The 26,198-nt window shown below is 34.7% G+C and overlaps 1 protein-coding gene and 1 long non-coding RNA gene across 2 annotated transcripts; one reads left to right on the top strand and one right to left on the bottom strand.

Moving 5' to 3' along the window:
* The first annotated feature begins 13,061 nt into the window (after nt 1-13,061).
* On the top strand, nt 13,062-18,816 carry LOC137709257 (uncharacterized). Its single transcript, XM_088689433.1, has 7 exons — nt 13,062-13,365; nt 13,582-13,665; nt 13,933-14,469; nt 14,563-14,712; nt 16,622-16,708; nt 17,350-17,804; nt 18,223-18,816. Exons 1-7 carry the CDS (start codon nt 13,062-13,064, stop codon nt 18,814-18,816), a joined length of 2,211 nt encoding a protein of 736 aa, XP_088545559.1.
* Nucleotides 18,817-19,250: 434 nt separating this feature from the next.
* Nucleotides 19,251-20,897, bottom strand: LOC148689265 (uncharacterized). Its single transcript, XR_015958322.1, has 2 exons — nt 20,574-20,897; nt 19,251-19,451 (listed from the first exon to the last, which is right to left on the bottom strand). It is a non-coding gene; the product is annotated as an uncharacterized LOC148689265 (long non-coding RNA).
* Between the last annotated feature and the right edge of the window lie 5,301 nt (nt 20,898-26,198).

Raw genomic sequence — 26,198 nt, 5'->3', positions numbered from 1 at the left:
AGAAAACAAATATCATTAATATGAGGAGACAGAGTTGTACAAAAAGTAGCAAATATTTAAGAGAGTCTGAATTGCTTAAAAAAAATGAGTTTTCATTACACATATGGCGACTCATGCCTAATCTATTATTTATTCATCCTGCAAAACATCATGCGAATAATAAAAAACCCTTCTCACAGATGACAACAAACAAAATAATAAGTAGATAGACTTGCGCCAAACGTACAAATAGGACAAATACACATTAAGGGGAAAATAACCAAGAACAAAAAGATGGGACTTTTCAAGGCCTGCCGAATAGAATCACCAAGCAATTTCTAGAGCATCAAGTGAGTTTTTGCAATCCTTCCTAAATCTGCAAGGAACACATGCATAACCATATAAGTGCCTAATAAAATCTAAAACCAGTTTTGTCCTCCTTTTTGAATTTTTTTTGTTTTTGGTTGTGAAGAAAACAAAGAACTTTGATAAAAATTTGAAAATCATCAATAACGTTTCAATGTATTAGCGGTTAAGGACCGCATCCAAATACGCGCTATCTGAAATTGAAACCTTATTCAACTTAAATATTTAAATTTCGAGAATTGTACATAATTTTTTAATTAAACTGTTTATAGAAATAAATCATGATAACTTAAACATATTGTTATTTAAAAATTAGACGGAAATAGATGATGTTAAAACCGTCGTTTCTCCACAAGATGAAATTGGATTTATGTCCTTATATTACCTAAGAATTTTTTGTTCGGATTCTCTAAATCTGTAGAGACTGATTATTTTGATATGTTTCCTATATTACCTGAGAATTTTTATCCAATTGCGATTACAAAAATATGATATATCTGAGTCTTCTTCCACAAAGAAATTCAGCGTTATATTCCAACAAACAATACCACTATGTCTTGGTTCATCAGAAATGTGTTTCTGCTAATAATTCTAGTGTCGTTGTTTCTAACTATGTGTGATGCAGTTCGTGTAAGAATGCATAACGATATTGGTCCAGATATACCGTTGACCGTCCACTGCAAATCCAAAAACGATGATCTTGGTACTCATGTGGTTCCCTTTAAAGGTAGCTATGACTTTTCGTTTGGGTTACATCTTTTGGGGCGTACACAATTCTGGTGCAGGTTCGAATGGCTGGCTGTATATCGCTACTTCGACATATACATACAAGATAGAGATGAGGGAGGTTGTGATGAATGCACTTGGAGAATAGTACCGACGGGTCCATGCAGGTTGAATCCAGAATACAATTCGTATAACATTTGCTATTACTGGAACAAGGATGTTCCGACGGCATTTGCTCCTTAATTACGTAATTTTAATTTCTTTGTTGTTATGTGAGATGGATAATGGAACTTGGGTTATGAACTTCATCATTGGAATAAACAAGAACTTTGGTCATTTTTTTAATTTTAATGTTGACGAGCAATGCTCTCTAATAAATCGTTTGCGCTAAACTGGTTTTTGATAAATAGGATAAAGGGACAAAGATTTTGACTAACATTTTTACACTTTTTCTTAACCTTTAGATCTCGTAACATTCAATAGTCTTGATTAAGAGTTATCTAGAGGATTTTAAACATTAAATGGGGTATAAATTTATAATTAAGAAATAAATAAAAATTAAAACTACGAAAATAATAAAAATAAAAGTCCTGCAAACACAAGGAAGAAACGAAAATGGCGTCCATCTTGGATACAAATGCAGAAGCACAACTATCCGAATTGCTTCGTCCAACCGCAACACCTTGAATTCCTATCACTCACGTTGTCAAAATTAGTGTCGTTCCTTCAAATGATCGATACAAAATTTCGATATAAAAGCAAATCAAGTATCAGTCTGCTTCAAGTCTTTGTTCCTCGCTCTTTCATTAAATTGACAAAACTAAACCCTAAATCAACAACTGTCATTGCCTCCCTCAAAATTTTTTTACAATTAAATCTGAGTGTGGATTAGAAATAGAATAAAATAAATATGAGAATGAAGACACAAAAGACTAGAAGGTATATAGGATTAGGATTAGGGGTGGGCAGGGTTCGGCTCGGTACTGTTTTGAGTGAAACCGCAATAGAAATCGAAACTTTTTGTGGTGCAGTTTCGATGCCAAAACCGAAATGAAACCAAACCATTTGGTTCGGTTCGGTGTGGTGCGGTATCAAACTGTTTCGGTTCGATTTTTTAAAAAAATGTACAATTTAAAAATTTATACTTATCTACGTATAAGATGGTCTTATTTTCCACATAATATATTAATTAACCAACGCCCATGAGAATTCTTTTCTTTACTGCTCTCCCCACTCTCTCATGTACATTTGATCACAACAACAAAATGGTATGGGAGAATGAGATATAATCAACTAGCTTAGTCTAGGTAACTAATTGTACAAATGATAGACTTTGTGAGCAGGAAAAAGCACCCTAATGGAGTGATATGGCTTATTATTTGATCAGAGATTCATTTGCATTTGATCACAGCAAGAATTCTGGGATGAGTTTTGAGAGAGAGAGAGAGAGACTAATGTGGATTGAGGGATAATTTGATAGTATGTCAAATAAGGGTGGAAATGGGTGACATTTTAGTGTGGTTTTGAGGCCATACTAAATGTATGAACTCTAACAAACATCTTAAGCATGACATGGTGCAGTTTCGGTTTTGATGCGGTTTTCAAAAGCCAAAATTGAAACCAAACCGTTTCCTACACTGCGGTTCGGTTTTAAAATCGCAAACTGTTTCAGAACTGCAAAAACTGAGCCGTTCGGTGTGGTCCGATTTGGTTCGTGTTTCAATTTCGGTTTTCGGTTTCAAGTGCACCCATAGTAAGGACTAAGGGTCAAATATGGGGAGTAGCCCAATTACTTATAAGCACATGCAAAGTTTCTCAATTTCTCAATGTGAGATTCATACTCTCAACACACTCTCTCACATATGGCGATTTAGCCTTACTTACAACACAAATGGGTTACATATAGTATATGTGTCTGTTGGGCTTCACACATGAGACAATATACTCTAATACCATGAAGAAAGTTGAGGTTTTACCATAAAACAAATTGACAATATGTGGAGTAGGCTAATTACTTATAACACATGCAAGATCCCTTATGTTCTAGATGTGAATTCATACTCTTCAACAATTACCTAATAGAAGTGTAGTTAAAAAAAAAAATTATTTATTGGCTTATTTATCCTTAATAAATGTTGTATTTCCTAAACAGGATTCTTTGGGCATCAAGTATTTTATTTCTAGCATATTTATGCTCATTGGCAATTATAGGTTCGTTTGGATGTATTTTTAAAATGATTGAAAGCGCTTTTAGATAAAATATTTTTGGGTTCCAAAAGCACTTCAAGTGCTGTCTATAAGAAGCACCAGTTATGTGCTTCTCCCAGGAAGCACCAGTTATGTGCTTTAAGTGCTTTTTCAGGATTTACTAACATTTTTACTAAAGATTGTTTTAAAAAATATTTTCACCAAAAACGTTTTTAGTCATTTTAAAAGTACATCCAAACGAGCTCTATAACTATGTAAAATGAGTGTTTTTCTTAAGATGAGACTAAGAGAAATTATAACTTATCACAATATAAAGTTTATTCTAATACATAACTGAAATATTATTTATTTACTTACTTATCCTTTATAAGTGTTGTATTTTCTAAATAGGATTTCTTGGGCACAAAGCAATTTATTTATTTATTTTTTTGTTTGTATATATTTGTTGACACATCCTGACCGAAATCAGGACGTGCTGGCCGTCACGTGAGAGTGACGTAGCCATGTGCACAGTGCGGAAGCTAAGAATAAAAATAAAAGTATGAGTAAATAAAAACCAAGCTATACACTGAGTAGATAACATACATGTGCAAGCGTAAGTGTGAAAAACAATATTCAGAGCACAGAAAACCTAGTGCAGTCCAGAGGAACAAACACTAACGAAACACACCCAGAGGTGGTCCTAGACTGGTGATAATTTGTCAGATATGCCGAGAATTCCTCGTGAGCCACCAAAAAAGCAATCCAAACTAGAACCTGGAGGGACGCAAAACATAAAGTGTGAGTGGGCAAAAACAAAGCTTTTCAAAATCATTTCATTATCAAAGTTCTAACCCCTTACCGTAAAACCTGTATAGTTTACCAGAAAAATGGAATATACTCATATATAGAAAACATGCTCAGAAAATATGCCATGTCGAATGCCTCCACATAAAAGGTAAGTAACTCAGGTAATGTCAATCAATGCAATGTAATCTGTCAACCAGAGTCACTTAACGTGACCTGTACGGCTGGATTTAGAGCTCAAATCTCCATCTCACTAACTATACCTGCACACGAGTCGGAACCACCTAAAGTGGTCTGTACGACAGGACTGAGTGTATATAAATACGCTCAAGTGCTACGATCACGTGAAGACTGGGTGAATAATCGCGGGTCACCTACGAGTCGGAACCACCTATAGTGGTCTGTACGACATGACTGTGCATTTAGCTTGGATCCAAGATGAGTGTGTGGTGCGGGAGGTGAACATTACGTGAAGGACTGTGCCCTACTCTGGGCGGGAGTACTAACACTGGGGGTGCAGGTTATGAGCTCTCTATGCATCTCACATCACTACTAATCACACACATAAACCATAACTTACCTGTGCGCCCGCAGCACCAAACATACATATATGCAACTACTAATGCATAATTAAATAGGCAAATGCAATGCATGGCATTTAAAACATATAAACGTTTCATTTCATTTTCTGGGAAAATCACAAGTATATAGGTATATACGGAAAACCAAAAGCCCACTCACTGATATGTAGAAGGGTCGTAACCCCTTTGCCTCGAGTGACTGCGCTCGTCCTCGGGATAGGTCTCACCTATATGTGAAACAACTATAAAAACGTTAATTTAAAGCACATAACCAAAACTAGGTAATAACTTCTCATACAATGCTTAAATGGGGTGTATGAATACACCAACGTGATCTACTCAACCTCACGAACATCCCCATATTTTTAAAATAATTTTTCGACATCACACGCGCCCCCATGCACCTCCCACGCGCAGATGCGTGCCTGGCACACTGACGGCGTCAGTTAACGCCGTTAGGAATATTCCGTTAAAACTAACAGATTCCGTTAAAGTTAACCTAACGCCGTTAGGAATATTCCGTCCAAACTGACGGAATATCCTGTCGTCTTCTTCGACCAACCTCCGGCGCCATCGTTGTCATCGGAAACTGTAAAATTTTCTAATCTTTGTTTCTCACTCGTTTTTCAACGAAATTTCATGAAATTGGTACCAAAATGAAGCTTACAACAATTAGAACAAAACCTTACCACTTTCAAGCCCTGAAACCAACGGAATCTCGCCGGAGAAACTTCACAAAATCCGACCAAACCTGCAACTCGCGATCCCAACGTCCAAAACCTTCAACCGAACCACCCCAAGCTTCCTAAGGACCTCAACAAGCTTCCTATAACCCTGAAATTCCCAAAAACACACGATTTTACGTGTGCATGAACAGTATCCCGAATTGAAAATAAAGGTTTCCTTACCTGAAATGGGTATGGTTGAACTTGTATGAACCTCACGAACACAAAGGTATGGTTTTCTACTTCGATCCGTAGCGTTTTCGAGTGTTTTGATCCTTGTCTGTACGTAAGTGTAGAAGAAGAGGGAAAGAGAGAGAGAGACTCGGGATAGGGCAGAAGATGAGAATGAGTGTGTGGGTGTGTGTGTGGTCCATATTCAGCCAACCAAATCCCCAAAAACAACCACACAAGAAACATAACCACTAGGGGCAAAACCGTCAATTCACACCTACGGTACGAATAATCCTGGATGGGCTGTCACATTTGTACCCATTGACAATTATAACTATGTGAAGGTGTGTTTCCTTATTACAATATGATGGTAAAAGAGCTGGTAAAATTAATGAAGAATATATGTGGAAATGAAATAAATTTGTTTTCAACCCATTAATTATATAGTTTGAAGTGATAATGGAATAAATAGGGCAAGCAATGAATAGGAAAGACAAGTAGGGAAATGTAAGAAGAAAAGGTAGCTGGCATTCTCTTTCTCTAAATGTGTATGTAGCTAATGGTGATAAATATGATGGTAAGCAAAAATATTCCCTTTCCAAATGTGTAGATGCCTAACTTTTTAGTTATGTATTCTCATGAGGCCAAAATTTTTGAGCATTTTTTAGAACAAAAGAACCACATTAAATTATTATTTCAGAATTGATATCAAATTGTCACTATAAAAAGAAGGATGTATCCAAGTGTTCTTCCACAAAGAAATTTAGTGTTATACTAAACTTCAACCAAACAATATCAGCATGGCTTCGGTTATCAAAAATGTTTTTCTGCTTGTGATTCTAGTGTTGTTCTTAACTCTGTGCGATGCTGGAGTTGACTCCACAGTCACAATGACTAATGATTTGGGTGCAGAGTTGACCGTTCACTGTAAATCGGGAGACAATGATCTTGGTTCGCATGTGGTACCTGTTCAAGGCACCTATGAATTTTCATTTGGTACCCATGCTTTTGGGCGTACACTATTCTTCTGCAACTTCCAATGGTCGGGAAATTCTCACTACTTCGACATTTACATACAAGGCAGAGATTTGCAATGGTGCGTTAAATGTAAATGGAGTATAAGACCAGAGGGTCCGTTCAGGTGGAATCCATATCAGAAGACATGGGAACCTTTTAAGTGGAACGAGGATCAACCGAAATTAGTTGCTCCTTAATTATTTGATTTTAGTATGTGAAATCTACTCTTCTGCATCTGGAAGTAAATAAGAGCTTTGGTTATTTTTAATTGTAGTTTTGAGAGCTTATAAACGCTCTCTATCTATGTAATTTTTGTTGAGAGTTGTCCCATATCGGTGAGGGACAAGGTTTGTTATGTGCTTATATGATCTTGGACTACTCCCCATATTGTCAATTGGTTTTATGGTGAAATCTCAATTTCATCATGGTATCAAAGCGGGTTGTCCTCGTGTGAAGTCAAACGGCCACACGCGCTCCATATCACCCAGTTGTTGTCCACGTGTAGGCTTGAAAATCCGCCACACGTGCGGGGGCGTGTTGAGAGTTGTCCCACATCGGTGAGGGACAAGGTTTGTTATGTGCTTATATGATTTTGGGCTACTCTCCATATTGCCAATTGGTTTTATGGTGGAACCTCAATTTCATCATCTTCTTCTTTATTTTTATTTTTTTTCCATTTTTATCAGTACCAATCTGAATTTCTCGAATCAAAGAAAATAAGTTGGGATTTGATTAATCATTTTCATTGGAAGAAACAAGAGCTTTGGTTATTCTCTATCTATCAAATTTAATCTTTTCTTAAGAGTAGATTTTTTTTTTTTTAAAAAAAAGGGACAACTGATGGCAAGTTATCGTTATCTACCATTTTGGACGTAAGAGGTTATGGGGAATTTCATCTTGCCCGTAGCCAGAGTCCAGCAAACTCATCATCTTGGAGTATGGAACCCGGGACCTTTCACATATTTTATTTATTAGAGAGCCGTAGTCTGCGCCCTTTACCACTGGGCTACTTGCTCTGATTCTTAAGAGTATATTTCACCCATTGGATTTCCACGTAACAAGTTAATAAGGCCGAACTCATCATCATTTGACCCTCATAAGTATACACATAAAATATATAAACACCATTAAGGGAGGGGAAGGATTTAGACCTAAGACGCAGATCGAATGATCTGGACTGTACTAGAGCCACCCAAGCACAAAGGTGTCTCCGCCCTAGATTCTTTGTACATTGATAGTAATTTGATTTAGTATTTTTAGGTAATTTAAAATAAATTTGGTACATCAGATTATAATATATTTAGGTACATTGCATTATAAGATATATTTGCTATAAAATCTATGTTTTTAGTGTCTATATTTATTTCTTTCTATGGTGCCTTGCAAAGAATATATTGACTCATGTTTTGGTATGTTTTCCCATTTGAGAAAAACATTTATGGCATTTTGGAATTGAAAAAACACATTAACTATTATCCATGGTTGAAATTCAAATTAAATATTATTTCTATCCAAGGATCCTCGAGACTAATTATTTTGATAAGTTTCCTTGTATTAGCTGAGAATTTATATCCAATTGCCACTATAAAAATGATGACATATCCAGGTATTCTTCCAACAAATAAAACCAGTATGGCTTCGTTGAACAATTCTTGGCTTAGTGTTTTACTCATAGAGTTTTGTATTTATGATCAGAACCGTTCATACTATGAATCATACTGTAAAAATCATCTTTGCAAAAAATAAATTAAAACTAATGTCGTTTAGTCAATTTATTGTAGCAAATACATAGACGGTCCGTAATGTTTTTACTAATACCGTTAATTTGTTTTTAAATAGTTTGCTGACTAAACGATTTTAGTTTTAATTGATTTTTTGCAGACGCGATTTTTATACGGTGATTTATAATATCAACGGTTCTTATTATAGACAAGAAATTCTATAAATTGACAACGAACAATTTTGAGAAATTTTGTGTAGGAGTTCCTTCTCATCTTTAAGTAGTAAAATATTTTTCGGCTTCGTTCATCAAAAATGTGTTTCTGCTCATAATTATAGTGCTGTTGTTTGTAACTATGTGTGATGCAATTCATGTGAAAATGACTAATTTGGCCCAGATATACCATTGACCGTCCACTGCAAATCCAAAGACGACGATCTTGGCACTCATGTGATTCCCTTATTCAAAGGTGACTATGAATTTTCCTTTGGGACCAGTATTTGGGATGGTACATAATTATTCTGCAGGTTCGAATGGCTGGCTGTATTTCGCCACTTCGACATATACATGCAATCTAGAGATTCTAATGAGTGTGATGATTGCTTTTATAGAATATTACCAACGGGTCCATGCAGGTTCAATCCAGAATACAGGGCGTATAACATTTGCTTTCTCTGGAACTAGGATGTTCCGATAGCATTTGCTCCTAATTGACTGAGTAGTTTAATTTCTCTGTTGTTATGTGAGATGGATAATGGAACTTAGATTATGATCTTCATCATTTGGAATAAACAAGAGCTTTGGTCATTGTTTTAATTTTAAAGGCTAATCTCAGTTTACTCTTTTGAAGTTTTTTGGTTTTTAATATTTGATACATGAAGTTCTTTTTTTTTCATCCCAAATAATTTTCTTTTAAAGTTTTAATTTTAAAATTTAATTTAATTTTTAATATTCATGTGGGCTCATATTGACACGTGGTGCCCAATCATTATCTATGTGGGCGTCTCGTCACCAGTTAACAGCTAATTTAATAGCAACATTAACGGATGTATAAAAGTGTCTCAAAATTATGACTTCAGGTACCATTATGAGATGAAAAAAACTTCATATACCAATGTTAAAAACCAATAAACTTTAGAGTAAATTAACCCTAATTTTAATGTTGAGGAGCATATGCTCTCTAACTATCAAATTTATCTTTTTTTTTTCATGAGGTCAAATCAATTTCTTTAAATAAGATGGGTTTTGATAAATCATCTGCGCTAAACTTGTTTTGATATATATATATATATATATATATATATATATATATATATATATATATCTACACGTTCTTTAAGTAAATGGATCCCCATTTAAAAAATAAATAAAATAGAAATCACTTGCTCAGACCTTGATTGGATTCATTTTTATGATAGCATAAGGACCTTCTATTGGTAAGTTGGAGTAGAAAGAGATTTTAGGTTAAAATGTGTAAGTTGGAGGCGACTTGAGAAATATATTTCTGGGCATGGATTGATTCAAATATATTTCTAGGCATGGATTGATTTAGGCCAGGCCTTTTATTTTTGTTATCCAGTTTTAATTAACTAATTAATTATGTAGAATTTTTTTTTTTGTTTTAAATTAAATTTAATAAGGAGTCTTTTATTAATTTGGTTTAACCAGTAGCAAGTTTTTAGTGGGTGGTACTCAGCATAGTCTAGTGGTAAATCGAGCTCTATACAAGTTTTTCTCCTATTCAGGAAGGTGGAGTCTTGTGCAAGCGGACAACAATGCAAGCTCTCACCCTTACCTCTCTTCTGCAACTCCAACACCGGCATCTTCTTCCTCCTCTTCACTTTCATATTCTTCAATTCCAAAACCTCCCAAGCCCCCCTCCCCAAATAGCCTAACTGGATTCACATTGAATCCCCAAGATTCCACTAAAAAGTTACAATGTTTCACCACCACTGATTGAAAATTCCAGAGAGATCTGAATCCCCCATTTGGTACCCCAAATATTCTTCAAAATCCAACACCCTTTTGAAAACCGAACGCTGTAAACCTCTGATTTTTTTGAATCAACAGAGAATGCAGTGAAAAGAATTGAACTTTGAGGGAGAGAGGGACTTGAGAAAAATGAAAGGGAGCCATAAAGATCGAGAGAGTGGTTTGGGATCAGATGCGGAGTTCCACTGGGAACGAAATCGTCGGAGAGGGAACGAAACCGAAACGAAAGCTCATGCTTGTCAACCGTCAATGGCGCGCCAATTTGGTCAGTTAAACGAACGCCCATGACGTCATCTTCCATGACATCAACTTATATGTATATTAGAATTTGTCAACCTAAGAACTAACATAAAAAGTACCTAATTGCTGATTTAATAATGGTTTTTTTTTTTAATTTTTAATTTTTTTTAATTTTTTTTATTATCTAAAATGGTCTTTGAGATTTGTATAACTACTTATTTTGATCCCTTAGATTTGAAATCGATAAAATTAGTCCCTAAGTTTGTCCATCATCAATTATTTTGGTCATTCCATGAAAAATCTCCATTACATAAAGATATAATTAATGACAAAAGTACACTAATTTTTGTCAAATCATTTTGGCCTATTGTTTATTAAATTGAGGGTGGTTTTGTCATTTAAATCTTTATTTAATATAAGTATTCATTGAATGATCAAAATGATTAATGGTAGACAATTTCAGGGACCACTTGTATTGATTTGAAATCTTAGGGACCAAAGTGAGGAGTTATGCAAATCTCAGAAACAATTTTAGCTAAAAAGCCTTTAATAATTTGGTATTTTAATCTAATATTCACAAACACCTCATGAGGTTTAATTGTAACCATTTACATATAAAATGACAGCTATTGAATGCCAATCATCGGGTTTTATTTGTATAGCTTCTATTGCATGACATCATCTTACATGTATATTAAATTTGTCAACCTAAGAACTAAAATAAAAGTACCCAAATGGTCATTTAATAATTTGGTATTTTAATTCAATATTCACAAACACCTCTTGAGGTTTGTTAGGTTTCACAAAATGCCTCTAGTTTTAAAAATTACACGAACACCAATTGAGGCTTCAAAATTGTTCATTATAAGTGTGTTGTTGCTAATGGTTCTAGTTTGTTAAATAAAAAAAATTCTATGCAGTACAAAGCTTAGCTAAATGTTCAATATAATTTAAGAATGATGATCTTGGTTCATTAAAATGGCTGGAAAGTCTAAGGAGAGTGGCAGGTTGGATACTTTTTGTATATTACATTGACAAAATATCTGTACAATATATACATTATACACAACTAACTCAACTAATCAAGCTTACATCAAAAACAAAAACCGTGATCCACTTTAAGTGGGATTGACCTAGACTATTTGAGATATATATTACACACAATATTTCTTAATATGGTTCCCATGTGATCCCATTAGAGGCACTTGTAAGTTTTCATTTAAGCTAATTTTTGTGGGACTACGCAATTCTGGTGTAGGTTCGAATCTCATTACTTCAACATTTACGTACATAAAAGAGATGAATCTGGTGATAGTGGTCTATATTGCAAGATAATACAATTGGAAGCCTGATTGGATTCATTTTCTATGACAGAATTTAGGAGTTTTTTCTTCTGCTTTTCGGCAGATATTCACTTGCTTTCCTCTCAAATATTACAGACAATTTGGTAAAAGGAAGAAAACATAATTTGTTTGCCAATCTTCCTGTGTAATCCATCATGAACTAGTGCTATTTCACGTTAAGAAATAAAGTTGTAACATTTTATATCTTCCACAAAGAACTTAATTGCTATGATTTCAGAACAATTGAGAATCAAATGAGTAATGTAAAATCAACAAGCCACAGGGAAAGTAAAGTTTGAGGAGTTTCGGGATTTTTCATTTTAGAAAAGCAGGAAGAATACCGAGACTAAAATTCTTGTTTAATTAAAGCAGCAAAACTTTGGGAGTTTGTGGAAATCATGTACCATCAGAATGAGATTGTAGCATAGCGACGAAGTTTACGACAGTGTCTGGTGTTCAGTTGGCATGAATCGTAGCCAAAGTATAATACTTACAAGAACCATGGAGTGAAAGGCAAGATACAATCTAAGTCAGGAAGATTTTCTTTCCTGATTTAAAACAGATTGGCCTCTTTATTAAGTCCTAATCCTAGCTGGAAACTGATATAGCACTCATTACCTCTCTACACATAAAGACATTTGCCAAACCGACTCTTAAAAATTACATATCTCTCTCTCTCTCTCTCTCTCTCTCTCTCTCAAAACTGATATAGCATTGACGATGACGTGATGATGATGATGACGATGATGAGATGACGTTGCTTTCATGAATTCTATGATGTTACCCCCTCCATCAGTCGTATTTAATCTTTAAGTAAAAATTCATCCATTTGTCAACTCTTTTTCAATTGCTCAATTGTATGTTTCGCCAAGTCTTTTTTTAATTGCTCATTTGCATCTTTCTTGGTAATTTACTACGTCTTTTTTAATTGCTCAATTATATGTTTCCAAGTCTTTTTTAATTACTCATTTGTATATATAAATGATGAAAAGTTTGGCTACTCTGTGCACATACAAAGGAATTACCAATTAGAAAGTTCATAGCGCCGCTACTGCCGTCTTTTGAAGATTTTCCCAACTCAAATTGTGAGTGTAGTAGTTAGACTTACTTTGTTTCTTTTCTTTCTTCTTTCTCTTCGCTTTTTTTTTTCTTTCACATATATGCTTGATTGACATAAAATATCGTTGAATAAATAGGCAGATTGAACATGGCAGCTACAGTTGTTCATACAGTTCTTAACCGTAAGAACTATGATGATTGGAGTAATCAGATTGAGACCTACATGTTGGCCAAAGATCTTTTGGACGTTTTACATCAAGTACTCCCTATTACAGAAGATGAAGAAATTAGTAGGGCTTGGAAGAAGAAGGATGCAAAGGCCTTATATGCAATCTGGAATTCTTGCGGGGATGATACTTATGGACTTATCAGGAGAGCAACCACGGCCAAACAAGCATGGGATGTTTTGTCAGATAAATTGAAGAAGCCAAGTGAACCATCAGATGAAAATGGTACGTACATACATGAAAAGCTGAAGGAAATAAATATACGGCAATGGTTGTATGGTTGTACCTTGTAGGTGACCTATGATTCTATATATTATGATGATTTGATGAGGAATATTTTGTAGTTATTTTCACACGCTTAAGCATTTGTATGAAGGAAAATGAAAATTCAGATTTGAACGATAGAATTTGTCATCTTAACATCAAAGTTTTCATTTCCAGAAAAGAAATCAGTTGTTCAAGCGTATCCACCTCCGAATGATCTTGGTACTGCGCCACCGTTGGCAAGGAAAAGCCGCACTGAAGGTATCCTCACAAATTCTGACTTCTATATAATTCTATTTAGTAGTAAATTAATGATAACTTTTAAGCCCCGTATGACTAATAACTAACATCACCCATATAATTAGGGATGGAATCTCCTTTATATATATTGCATATTATTTTGTTATATTTTTCCAATGTAAGAATATTTTGTTATATTTTCCGCAGAATTTCCCATTTGTTTTCAAATTGTATAACTTATTTTTATGCAAGTACCGAAATTCAGCAATTAACAAACATGGCACGCAGGACATGATGAGAGCAATGCCAACGATATCCCTAAACTTTTCGCCGAATATGTGAAGTCTAATGATTGGAATAATGTGATCACGCGTCTTCGCAAAGATAGCGAGGAAGGAAATGCAACACTTCCATTTGTGCGAAATGGTACAGTTCTTCACTACGCAATCCAGAATTTCAAGAACTGCAGCGCGCTCATTATAAAACAGTTGGTGGAGTTAATGAAAAAGGAAGACTTGGTTATAACAGACGATGATGATTTAACAGCTCTTCATCTTTTAATAAGAGATTATCCGGAAGAGTCTGATATAGCTAAATGCATGGTTAAAAAGAACGACAGATTTGTGATTACTGAACGCATTAAAAAGGGCGAGGAAATTGTTACTTTACCTCCTTTGTTCCCGGTGCCTCTTGTTGTAGAGGCCCAAGAGAACACAAAAGGGGAAATAATGGCTCGCACTCTCTATTCCTACACTCCACACACAGAACTAGAAGTTCGCTATGCCGCTCGACTTATTTCTCTCGGTTTTGATTACAACAAATTCGGTACACTTTTTCCCTTGTGCGATGGTTTTTTTGTTACAATTTTTGTCAGCATACTTACAATGCTCTTTTTTTTCACACTTCTATTATATATAGATATTGCATGGGATTTGATTCAACGTTACCCAAAATTGGCCATGGTAATAGACTGCAATGGGAATATTCCCTTTATAACATTGGCCAGTAACTCTCTTGCATTCAAAAGTGGAAGCCGGCTCAGTTTATGGCAAAAATTGATCTATTATGGTTAGTAAATTATTGCTTTTTGTTTTCTTCTTAGGATTAGTCCACTTATGTGAAATTGGTGACTAAGATTACACATCATCATATTTTTATTTTCATACCAAAATACCCATAAGATTATAAATATTTGTAAATATGTAAATGCACATAATCCCTTAATAACTTCAACTTTCCCGTAGAAAATATGTTCTATCTTCTTCTATAGCTCCCTCGCTTGACACCATTTGCTCATACATAATCTTTACAACACTGCAATGTCATACACAAATTTGTGTATTAGTAGCAATTTCATACGTCCATTAATCAAACCATCAATTTGTTTGTTAAGTGATGGTGTTTTAAAAACAATGTATGAGGTTGTAATTGCATTCAAACTTAAGAGTGCAAAATGTAATTTGCTCCTTTTTATTGTATTACGAATTAATTTTACTTTATCTCCTTATATCTCATTTTTTTTAATAGATCTATATTAATGCAGGAATAAAATGCTAAACAAAGAATAACATCAAGCAACATGGTCTTAAAAAACAAATCCTAGTAATTTCATATTTAGGAAGTTACATATGAAAAGAATAATCCTTGCATATCGTTATATTTCTTAATCTTCACTTGGAAGTCATATTTACAAAAAATAATTCAAAATGGAGATTGTTTGGTCATCCAAATATATCAAATAAATAAACGGTTTATCATTGATATTTTACTTGGTATTTACCGTTTATTTATTTGATACATTTGAATGATGCAACGATTTCCGATTTGAATTATTTTTATTGTAAGGACGATCTTCAAAAGAAGATTAAGAATTTGAACAATTTTGATTGTAAAATTTCTACAATAAAAATAGTTAATAGCAGGTGTGAAAATGAACTTATACCCAATAGGAAATCCAATAGGTGTATGCCTAAATAACAAATGGTTGAGGTGAAAAGAAAAAATTGAGGTAATATTATTTATTATTTGAAAGATAATTAAATGTGATGTTGTTGTTAAATACGTTGATAAAAAAACAACTTACCATTCATTATTTCTTTAATATCCCCATAGAATCCAGAGCTGTTTAAGAAATTTTTCCATAATCTAACCCCTTTTTTCTTAAAGGTACTGTAGAATGCATAGCTATTATTTATTTTTTATATATACAAAATTTATTTACATTAAGGAGTGGGGTGAATAAATTGGTTATGAACTAATCATTTACGAAATTCGAACCGAGAACTTTTTACTTATAAGTGACTACACAAGGAATACTATTAGGTCATAATACTAAATGACAATACATAGCTAATTAAAAAAATTCATTGTTATGTATTTGGTTCGAGGGCGGAGTTCTTTGGAAATGTTTAACAATGCTGAATGTTAAGTAATCACTCTTAAGAGCTATATGTTTGGTTTGTGACATTGTGTACAATGTGTAGTAATAAATATTATAGGCTAATTTGCGATGACGACTCCGGAAACTCAAAGGTATTTTTGCCCCCATGAAGTTTAAATAGTGTCACTTAGCTCATTGAAACTTAAATTTAGTCTCACTTTGAGCCAGGCCATCGAAATCCGTTAACTGTCTGTAAAAAAATGTTGGCATGACATACATGAGACCCACTTATGTTGAATTGTAAGCACGCGGTAAAAAAGTAATATAAAGATTAGATTTAAAAAAATGTTAGACATTTGATCTAAGGTTGGAAAGGCTCTCACTCCGACAGAGAGCTCAATGGGTACAAACCGGTCGGGTTCGGGTTTAAATTTTTAATGCCATTAAGCTAATGAAGCTCATCCGATTTGACATGACACAATTTGTAAAATAACAGACTTAACACGAATACGACAAACACAACCTAATATAAAAATCTTTCTTCAGATGAATATTTCATTGAATTAATGATTGGGCTTGTATTATTTATCTTGATAGGTAAAACCATAAAACCACTTCCTCCCATTAGCGATCAAAGGCCTCTGTCAGACCATAAAGAGGATCAAAGGCATCTCAGTTCCTCAGGTATTTTGCATGTCTGCAATTCAATTTGGTTTTTAATAGAGGTAGGCCCATTGATACAAATGTGTGAGTAGAAATTCTCTCCGGATCTAAAAAAACTGAGTCTAAGAATCAAATGATTCGGACCGTTGAAATTTGATATAACGGTTACAAACAGGGCCCTTCTAAAAGTTATAATAATTGTAGCCGTTGAATCAAATTTCAATGGCCAAAATCATTTGATTCTTAAGCTCAGTTTTTTTTAGATCTGGAGATGATTTGTACTCCAAATGTGTCTCACTTTAATTAAAAAGATAATACAAATGTGATATAAAAAATGTAATAAAAGTAACACATTTATAAGAAAACAGAAAGAAAAAAAAAAGAAAAACGTAATACAGATAGGTGAGTATAACAAAAACCAACACAGTACGAAGAATGACCTATTTATGGTAAATAAAATGTTTATTTTTGTCATCAAATTTGACTTGTAATGCAGGAATGGGTATACTCCGATTCAGAGGACTAGTGGCGAAACTCCAAACATGTTTGGGTAGGCCACATATACATTTGTATCATTCATTGATTTCTTGTATGAGTATTTTATTAATATTAAAATTTATTTTAATATGACTGTAATTTGTATTTGTTTTTAATGAACCTAGGAATCAATCGTATATATCAGATGAAATTGACCCATGAAAGGGTTCAACAATTTTTACCTCTCATGTGTAAAGCGAGTGAAGAAATTCTGACAACGAGTGAAAGCAGTTTGAGTTATTATAAAAGAAAGAAATTGGAAGCAGCACTGTGCGTGGCAGCAGAACGAGGGCATGTGGAGTATATTACTCATTTTCTTAAAGATTCCTTATCTCCAGTATTGGCAATTAGGAACAAAAAAGGCCAGAGCTTGTTCCAAATTGCTGCTGAATCACGTCACCACAAATTTTATAATCATATAAATGGCTTTGATAAATATAAAATACAAGAAATAGTGGGGAATAAAGATCACTTCGGCAATAATTTGCTACATGCGGTAGCAAGTATTACCCCATTGTCACAAATCGATCACATTCAAGGTGCAGTTTCGCAAATGCAAAGAGAAGTACAATGGTTCAAGGTGACTATTTATCTATCTATGTTTATATGTATGAAATATTTTGCCTATATGTTGTTTATGTATATTTTTGTGGCTATAAATTTACTCTCATTTTCTCCTACTCCTTCACATATTTATGTTATTTTATTTATTGAGTTTCATAGAAAAAGAAAGAAAGAAAGAGAATGTAAAAATTACTCTCTTTAAAAATACAAAATCAAAACAAAAAGTTTGTCAATATGCACAAGCATAGTGGGAAAAATTTGAAATTAAACAGGAAAACATTATTATTTAACGACATGCTATATTATCATCCTACATGCTTAACTATTGATTTTGGATTTTGTGGTGTCTTAAACGACAAAAGTTCAAGGATTTATATGAAGAGATAATGATTTTAGAGTCACATCCATATATAATTTTGTTGCAAAAAATGCAGGAGGTGCAGAATGTTGCAGATCCCAAGGATTGTGAATTTGAAAACAAAAATAATAAGACACCACGAAAATTATTTACGGAGAATCACAAAGAATTGGCGAAAGCGGCAGAAAAATCAATAAAGGGAACAGCAACTTCTTGTACAGTTGTAGGTGCTCTTATTGTCACCATCATGTTTGCTGCAGCATTCATAGTTCCTGGTGGAAATAATGAAACGACAAGTCGTCCTACATTCTTAACTAATAAGGTTTTCACAACTTTTATAGTTTCGGATGTAATCTCGCTCTTTTCTTCAACAACTTCGGTTATCATGTTTTTGGGCATTCTCACATCACGTTATTCTGAAGATGATTTCTGCAAATCCTTGCCCATAAAAATGATGATAGGCCTTGTCACCCTCTTTTTATCTATTGCCACCTTGATGATTGTCTTTTCTTGTGGCATTTACATTATGCTTGATGGGAAATCATCGATTGTTATTCCAAGCATTTTGCTTGCTGTTGTTCCAGTTACCTCATTCATAGGGATGCAATTTCCGTTGTTTGGTGAGTTATACATTTCTACTTTTGGAAGGGGAATATTTGATAGGATCTAGAAAAAATTGTTTTGAATTCCTATGTTATCTTTAGTTGGGTTTGAATTTGTTACATTTTTAATAAACTTGTAGAAAGAAGCCAATGTATGCCCTTTCTATTTGGCTAATTATGTATGCGCTTTCTATTTGGTCAATTATGTATTCGCTTTCTATCCTCAAAGAAATTCCAAGTTCTATTATATGTTTGAGTTTTGTTTTTTGGTGAATTTCTAATTTTAGCTAGTTACTAATGCAAGCTCTCTATATAGGCTCAATTTTTTGGTTGATAAAATAATTCACTGAAGCAAGCCCAAAAGGGGGAAACGTACAACAATATTTGTTTATGTGATAATTGACACGCCCGACCCTGATATTATCCCAAACACTAGAGTAGGCATGTGCTGATCAATACTTGAAGGTGATGAAGCCATATTAGAATGTATGAGAACTAGAAATGAATAAAAGTTATAAATTTTAAATATAAATAATATGCAAATGAGGAAAGTGTTCAGAGCATACAACTAATTCTATACACTAGAAAAGAAATAATATAAAATTGAATGAACAAAGGAGGAGTGGGTCCTACACCGAGAGGACTCGAAGATGCCGATGTGGAAGTGCCTTAACACCAGGATTGTACACCTTAAATCTAAGTCCTGAGAGGGCGCAAAACAAAACATGAGTGGACCAAGTTGATATATATATATATATATATATATATATAATATTGAAATAGTTATCAACATACTAACCCCTAAAGTTTTATGAAAACTAATAGCATAAAATGTGATAGGTTTTCCGAAAATCCTAGCATGCCATAAAACCTTTCATAAAACATATCTTGTATATAGTGTGCTAACTAGTGGTATCATAATCGACCCGGAGGCCCCTACATCACCCAACCCGAAGGCCTAATATATCAATCTTCATTTGACTCGTAGACCCCTACATCACCAGGCCAATATAATATCTCCCGACCCATAGGCCCTTACATCACCCGTTCGAAGCCAATATAAGTATCGTTGCCCGTAAGCAGAACAGTGACCACTAGATGTACACAAAATAGTGAATATAGTATTTCCAAACATAGGTACATATATCTCAAAACTATTTTCATAGTATATAGTCATCCAGCATATATACTATAAAGAAGTGTAAAGAAAACATGTTCATAAATAGTATATAGTCATCCATCATATATACTACCAAGAACATAAGTTCGATAAAATATGGTATTCCAAAATGTTCGTAGTAAAACATGATAATAATAAAGTGTAAATCTAATTTACTCATAAAACGTAACCATTAAATCATGTTTTTCATGTATGCAATTCTACTATTAAAACATGCATTTTGACTGAAACTCGAAAAAAGTTCACAAAAAGTCAATGTTGACCGTTGATTGGTCAAAGTCTAAGTCAACGGTCAGACCAGACCAAATGTCAGATCGGGTCCACAGGTCGGATCGGTCCACTGGGCTAGGTCAAGACCTAAAGGGTTTTAGGGTTGGGCCTTAAAGGGTTTGGGTTTAGGTTTCACACGGGCTAGAGGTCCTAGGTTTATACAAATGAGACTGGGCTTGAACGCCCGGCCTAGGGTTGTAGGGTCTAAAGTTAAGTGGGCCAAGGCCTAAGTCATAACAGCCCAAGGGCCTGGTTTCGTTTCTCACCAGGAAAGGAGGCCGGAGCCTCCGAGCTCTGGCCAACGCTGATCTACCATCCTAAGGTACGATCCAAGTGCTAAAATGAAGTATAAGATGAAGAGAGGAGTTCTCTTACCCTCAATGCACCGTGGAGTGGCCGGAGGTGGCCTGAATTAGAACTCGACACCACGGCTCGTCAGGGGTGCTCCGTGTTACATAGAGGCGAGGAGAGATAAAGGGGAAGAAAGAGTGCTGCCACGATGGTGAGTGTGGTGGTGCCGTTGCCGGTGGATCTCCTCATGGTTGGGTGTATGTGAGTGTGTGTGGGTGTGTCATCGATGTGGTTGAGAGCACAAAGAGAAACTCGGGGAGGGGAAAAAGAGAAGGAGATAGGGGTGAGTTAGTGGGCTGTCACGTGGCATGAAGGGAGTGGAGGGAATCTGGAAAGTGGATCTGGATTGGGAAGAATAGTGGGGGTGAAAATTGATTGTTCAAAATACCTTTAAGTAAATTGTGAAATTACAATAGAATTTTTTTGGGGGGGGGGGGGGGTTTCACAATAATTTCGTCTCAAAATTTATTATTTATTTATTTCACACTTAGACCTTGATGATTACTTGAATTTGAAAGAAATGTATCCTCCATAGTCAAAATGTAACATCCCACATCGCCCAAGGGAGTGATCCTTATATGTATATTTCCATCTCTACCTAGCACGAGGCCTTTTAGGAGCTCACTGGCTTCGGGTTCCGTTGGAACTCCGAAGTTAAGCAAGAAAGGCTAGAGCAATCCCATGATGGGTGACCCACTGGGAAGTTGCTCGTGAGTTCCCAAAGACAAAACCGTGAGGGAATGGTAAGCCTAAAGCGAACAATATCGTGCTACGGTGGTGGAGCGGGCCCGGGAAGTGATCCACCCCGGGCCGGGATGTGACACAAAATATACAAACCCTAAATTCTTTTACCACGGCCAATTATCTTATGAGTTTTAAGGTCTTCAAATACGTGGGGTAGAAGTGAGCGGAACAATGCACGGTGATAGGGTTTTTAGCACCTGCATAATTAGGTTAAAATCACAAAGAGATACTTGCAAGAGAAAAAAAAAGTAGTTGTAGAATAAACAAACCAAGTAAGGTCGTTTTTTCTCAATGACTGATATGAATAATCACATGTGCTTAAAAACAATTCTAATTAACTACTAAATACAAAATTAAGAAAAGTTGGAATTGTAAATTAATATACCAAACGCGAATAAGTAAAAGTATTGAGATCAACAATAATGAAACCAAGCAAACAATTACATAACAATCGGTTTTAGAGAATCAAGGTTAAGAAATACTAGGGTTTACCCAAAATTCTTTCATACATTTTGCATAATTGCATTACTATCTGCAAAGTTCGAGAAGAAGATGATTGACGGTTGCTTTAATGTCGTGTCATTTCCACTCAAAAAGCTGACAAGAGATCGAGTAGCAAAGCATGGAAACAAAACTGCCTACTAGTATTTGTGTCAAATTGATGAGTTTTGTAAGTCTTGATGTCTCATTTCTTTTAGTTTTTGTCCTGGTTTGGGAGCCCAAATTTTTTTCCAATGATGAGTTTTACCTCATTAAATCCTACATCATGTCACATTTTATTTGTTTATTTATCTGCATATGTGTATGAATTTTTTTTGTTTGGTGTGTGTGTGTGGAAATTATCTTGAGAATCACAATTGACATATGATTTTTAAGTTGGACCTCATTCACACCCTCTAGGTTAATTTAATACCCATCCTAAAATTTTCAGTACCAACAGGTCCATGCAGGGGGAATGACGAAACCTGCACGTTTAACATTTGCTATGAATGGAACAAGAATATTTCGAAAGCATTTGCTCCTTAATTACATAATTTTAATTTCCTTCTTGTTATGTGAGATGGATAATGGAACTTAGGGTGTGATCTTTATCATTTGTAATAAATAAGAGCTTTGTTGCAAATGAGAACACACAACAAAACACGCCACATATAGTTTGTTTTGTTGCTAATGAGAGAGTGAGAATCATGAGCATTCACCATATGAGATAAAACATAGCATTTAACTCTTCAAGCTTGAGTGCTTCTTTATGCTTGAGAGTATGTTCTCTTCATTGTATATTGAAAACACACTCTCTGTTTATAGCTCGGTTGAGACTCGAGCCCTAGCCAGTTGCAGCTAAAAAAAATTATAATTAGGAAAGATGCTTTGATAAATGAAATAGAATACAAATTGTTGAGATGAAAGTAATAGAAGTCGTTGGTATCTTTCCTCACAACCTCCAAAACCTCACAACTTCTTATGTCATCGGTTCATGTTTTGATAAAAAAAAAAAAAAAGCCTATCTGAAAACAATGTAAGAATCAAAATTAGCATTACATTTCAACACCCAGGGAATTCAATTCAAAAAATTTGTAAAAACAAAATGCATTTATCATTTCAATTGAATTGGATTTTAGGGTTATAAGTTTGGAAATTGCCATAGTTCAATCAATCAAAAGTTCTTGTGCATAACCTAAAACAAAATTAAGATGAGATAAGACCTTACCCTATTGTAGTCACCAAGTTACCCAAAGATGCAAGTATTTGGGTGTTGAGGAGAGAATGACTCAGGGTAGTAAGACGAATCAGAGTGCAATGGAGAAAAAGAGTGCCATCAGAAATTTTGAGTGTGGGCAAGAAAGGGAGACGAAGGGAAGGTGGTGGTCGCCGATGATGGCAACCACCGGATTATGCACAAAAGAGGGAGACAAAGGGGGGCTTTGTTAAAGTGGGCTTTTTCTTTATGAAAGATTAAAGAAAGTTTCATTTAATTTATTTTAAGTTTTGATATTTGTCTTTTATGAATAGTTTTCCTTATATGATCCTTGAGGCATCTTTAGGTAGTTTAAAATAATTTTGGTACATTAAATTAGATATATTTGCTAAAAAAATCTATGTTTTTGGGGTTATATTTATTTGGTAAGTTCTCGTTATTTTTTATTTCTTTCTATGGTTCCTTGCAAAGATTATATTGGTATGTTTTTCCATTTGAGTAAAAAATCGATGGCTAAATATTATGGCATTTTGGATTGAAAAAAAAACACATTAAATATGATCCATGGTTGAAATTCAAATTACCTCTATAAATCACTGTTCTAAAAATTGTCGTCTAGCTGCCTAAGTCCTAGGCTCCAGCTCGCCACCTGACTAGCGCCTAATGTCTTTTAGAACATTTCTATAAATGAATGATGTATCCAAGTGTTCTCCAACAAATAATCTCTAGTGCTACGTAGCACAATGGCTTTCTTCATGAAAATTGTGTTTCTGCTAATGGTTATAGTGTTGTTACTAACTACGTGTGAAGCAGAAAAAGTTAACATGACTAATGATTTGAGTAGACTTGGCAATTTCTTACACGACTCATTAACACGACACGTAAACGACACGAAAATAACAGGTTTCGGGTCAACACGATAACTAATCAGGTCACATGATAATAACCCGTTAATAACGGGTCTTTAACATGTTTACACGAAAGTGACATATGAGTAACCTATTTCGACACGATATGAAAAAAGTTATTTTGATGATTTTAATTTTTTAAACTACTAAAAAAAACTTATTATAAAATACAATAGATATAATGAATATGTATGTATTGTTTATTAATTATTATTCTATATAAATTTTAAATTTTAAGTTTTATTTATTTATTTATTTTTATAGTATATTATAGGCAAAAATTGAGATTACAAATCATAAAACACATTAAAAATAAAAATATCAAGTAATTTAAAAATACCAAACACATTAAAAAAGTTATAATAATTAATTTACATGTGCGAAAAATATGAAAAAAATATGCAAACGCTCGTAGTTGCATCCTCTACGCTTTGAGGATGGGTATAGGATCGTTTGGATTTTTAAAACCATACAAACTCTCTTGAATAATATTTTTAAGGGAGTTCAAAATAAACAAAATTCATAATCATTAATGTATAAGTCTGAAAGATGTGAAAGCATAATAAACGTTCATAATTGCATCCTCAACGCTTAGGCAAAGTTACATGGTCGTTTATATTTTTAAAACCCTCCAAATCTCATGAACATTGTTTTTTATTTGAGTGCATAATTAATAAAATTAATAATAATTATTGTAGAAGTGTGAAAAATGTAATCACTCGTAATGAAAAGCTTTACAACTTTCATGAAGGGGTCAACTTTTGTATATACTAATTTAATATTATGTTTCACATTTTTTTGGGTCAAACTATGTTTTTCATTTTCATTTTTATTGATTTAAAATATATTTTTCTTTACGGGTAACGGGTCGGGTCATATTACTTGATAATATTAAAGGGTTGATTTCGGTTTGGGTCATATTACCCGTTTACTTTAACGGGTATTACACAATACGACCCGTTAAACTATCGGGTATTATGGATGCAAGTTTCTTCCTCCTTGATCTTGGACAAAATTGCACCTACAAAACAAATAACACCTTAGGTCAAGGCTAAGAGTCTCACGAGCCCATGATGAATGGGGGGGCTTTGGCCGAAGAACTTCCGATGTCAAAGTTAGAATTTTGAAGGAAAAATGTTTGGAGAATTTTGAGAATTTAGGCAAAGAATTGGAATTGAGTTTTGGAGAGAATGAGGAAAACCAGCCACCTGGTTGGTATTTTGGGTGAGGTTCATGATTTGCAGCTAATTAGGAATAATTGAATAATAAATCAATTAATTAGCTAATTAATAGAATAATTTCCTAATTGATTGGCTAATTAATATAATAAAAGAGGAATGATTTGGGAGTTACCTTGTGGAGAGGATTTGATGAGGATGGTTGAAATAGGTTTTGAATTATTACCTATTTTGGGCACTTTTGACATGGTTGAGGGATGGTTGCCCACTGCTTGCACATAGAAATCCCGGTATGCCTCGAGGATAGTTTTGTCCTTTTAACCAAAAAATCCACGTGTCGCCTTGTGATTATTTTTGGCTCCATAAATGTCCCCACACCTGTTGGGCTGCTTGCAGGAAAGGGCAGTAGGTGTAGAGATCTCCAGCTTTGATGCAGATTCTTAGGTGGACTTGGAATTAGATTCTTCTAAGAAAGGGAAATAAATCACCTTAAGCCTACCTTAAGTAGGGGATTAAATCAACTTCGGCGGGCAATTATTTATCCTTACAAGAAAGAGAGAAAACTAGAGGATATTTGTTTCCCCTCCCCTAGCATTCTTCTTTACTTGCCTATCCAAAGAACCGTCTTCCGTTGATTTCTTTGTCTTTTTCGTGCCACATCGATGGAAGGAAACTTAATTCTCATTGTCTTTTTCTTGGATTTTCCTTTGTTGGGGGTAGTGGAGCTTTCGACTGCCCCTGGTCGTGACCTGTTGATCTACGCTGCTTTTCCATGTGTTCGGTTGGTCTATGTCGTGGCTACGGTGCATGTGGTATGTTCCTAGCAGACGAATGGGTAACTCACAGGCTGCTGATTGAACTTAAGCCGGATTGAGTGACTGCTTCTCTCCGTCTGCTGTGTTGCCTACTTCGATGTGAGGTAGATAATGCTCCTTGCGGGCTTTGCCGCAAATGAACATTTCACCTCGAAGGTTGCTCATGTTGATTATTGGAATGTGGCCTCAATCGTGAGTGTATGCTTGTTTGTGGACCTAACTAAGAATGCACGCTTATCCACGCGCTAAGACGAGAGTATACGCTATCTCGGGGGCCCAATCTGGAGTGTACTCCGTCAGAACGCTCA

This window comes from Pyrus communis, chromosome 17 (assembly GCF_041283825.1).
Source record: "Pyrus communis isolate YQ-2024b chromosome 17, ASM4128382v1, whole genome shotgun sequence".
Lineage (NCBI taxonomy): Eukaryota > Viridiplantae > Streptophyta > Magnoliopsida > Rosales > Rosaceae > Pyrus > Pyrus communis.
Note: the sequence above shows the minus strand (reverse complement) of the source record. Positions and strands in the feature narration are given on the sequence as shown.

Bases quoted from the DNA above. Each gene is read 5' to 3' on its own strand.
- LOC137709257 (XM_088689433.1), top strand. From the start codon at position 13,062: ATGGCAGCTACAGTTGTTCATACAGTTCTTAACCGTAAGAACTATGAT. The intron at 14,713-16,621 runs GTTAGTAAATTA...TTATCTTGATAG, and splicing joins GCAAAAATTGATCTATTATG to GTAAAACCATAAAACCACTT. The intron at 16,709-17,349 runs GTATTTTGCATG...TAATGAACCTAG, and splicing joins AAGGCATCTCAGTTCCTCAG to GAATCAATCGTATATATCAG.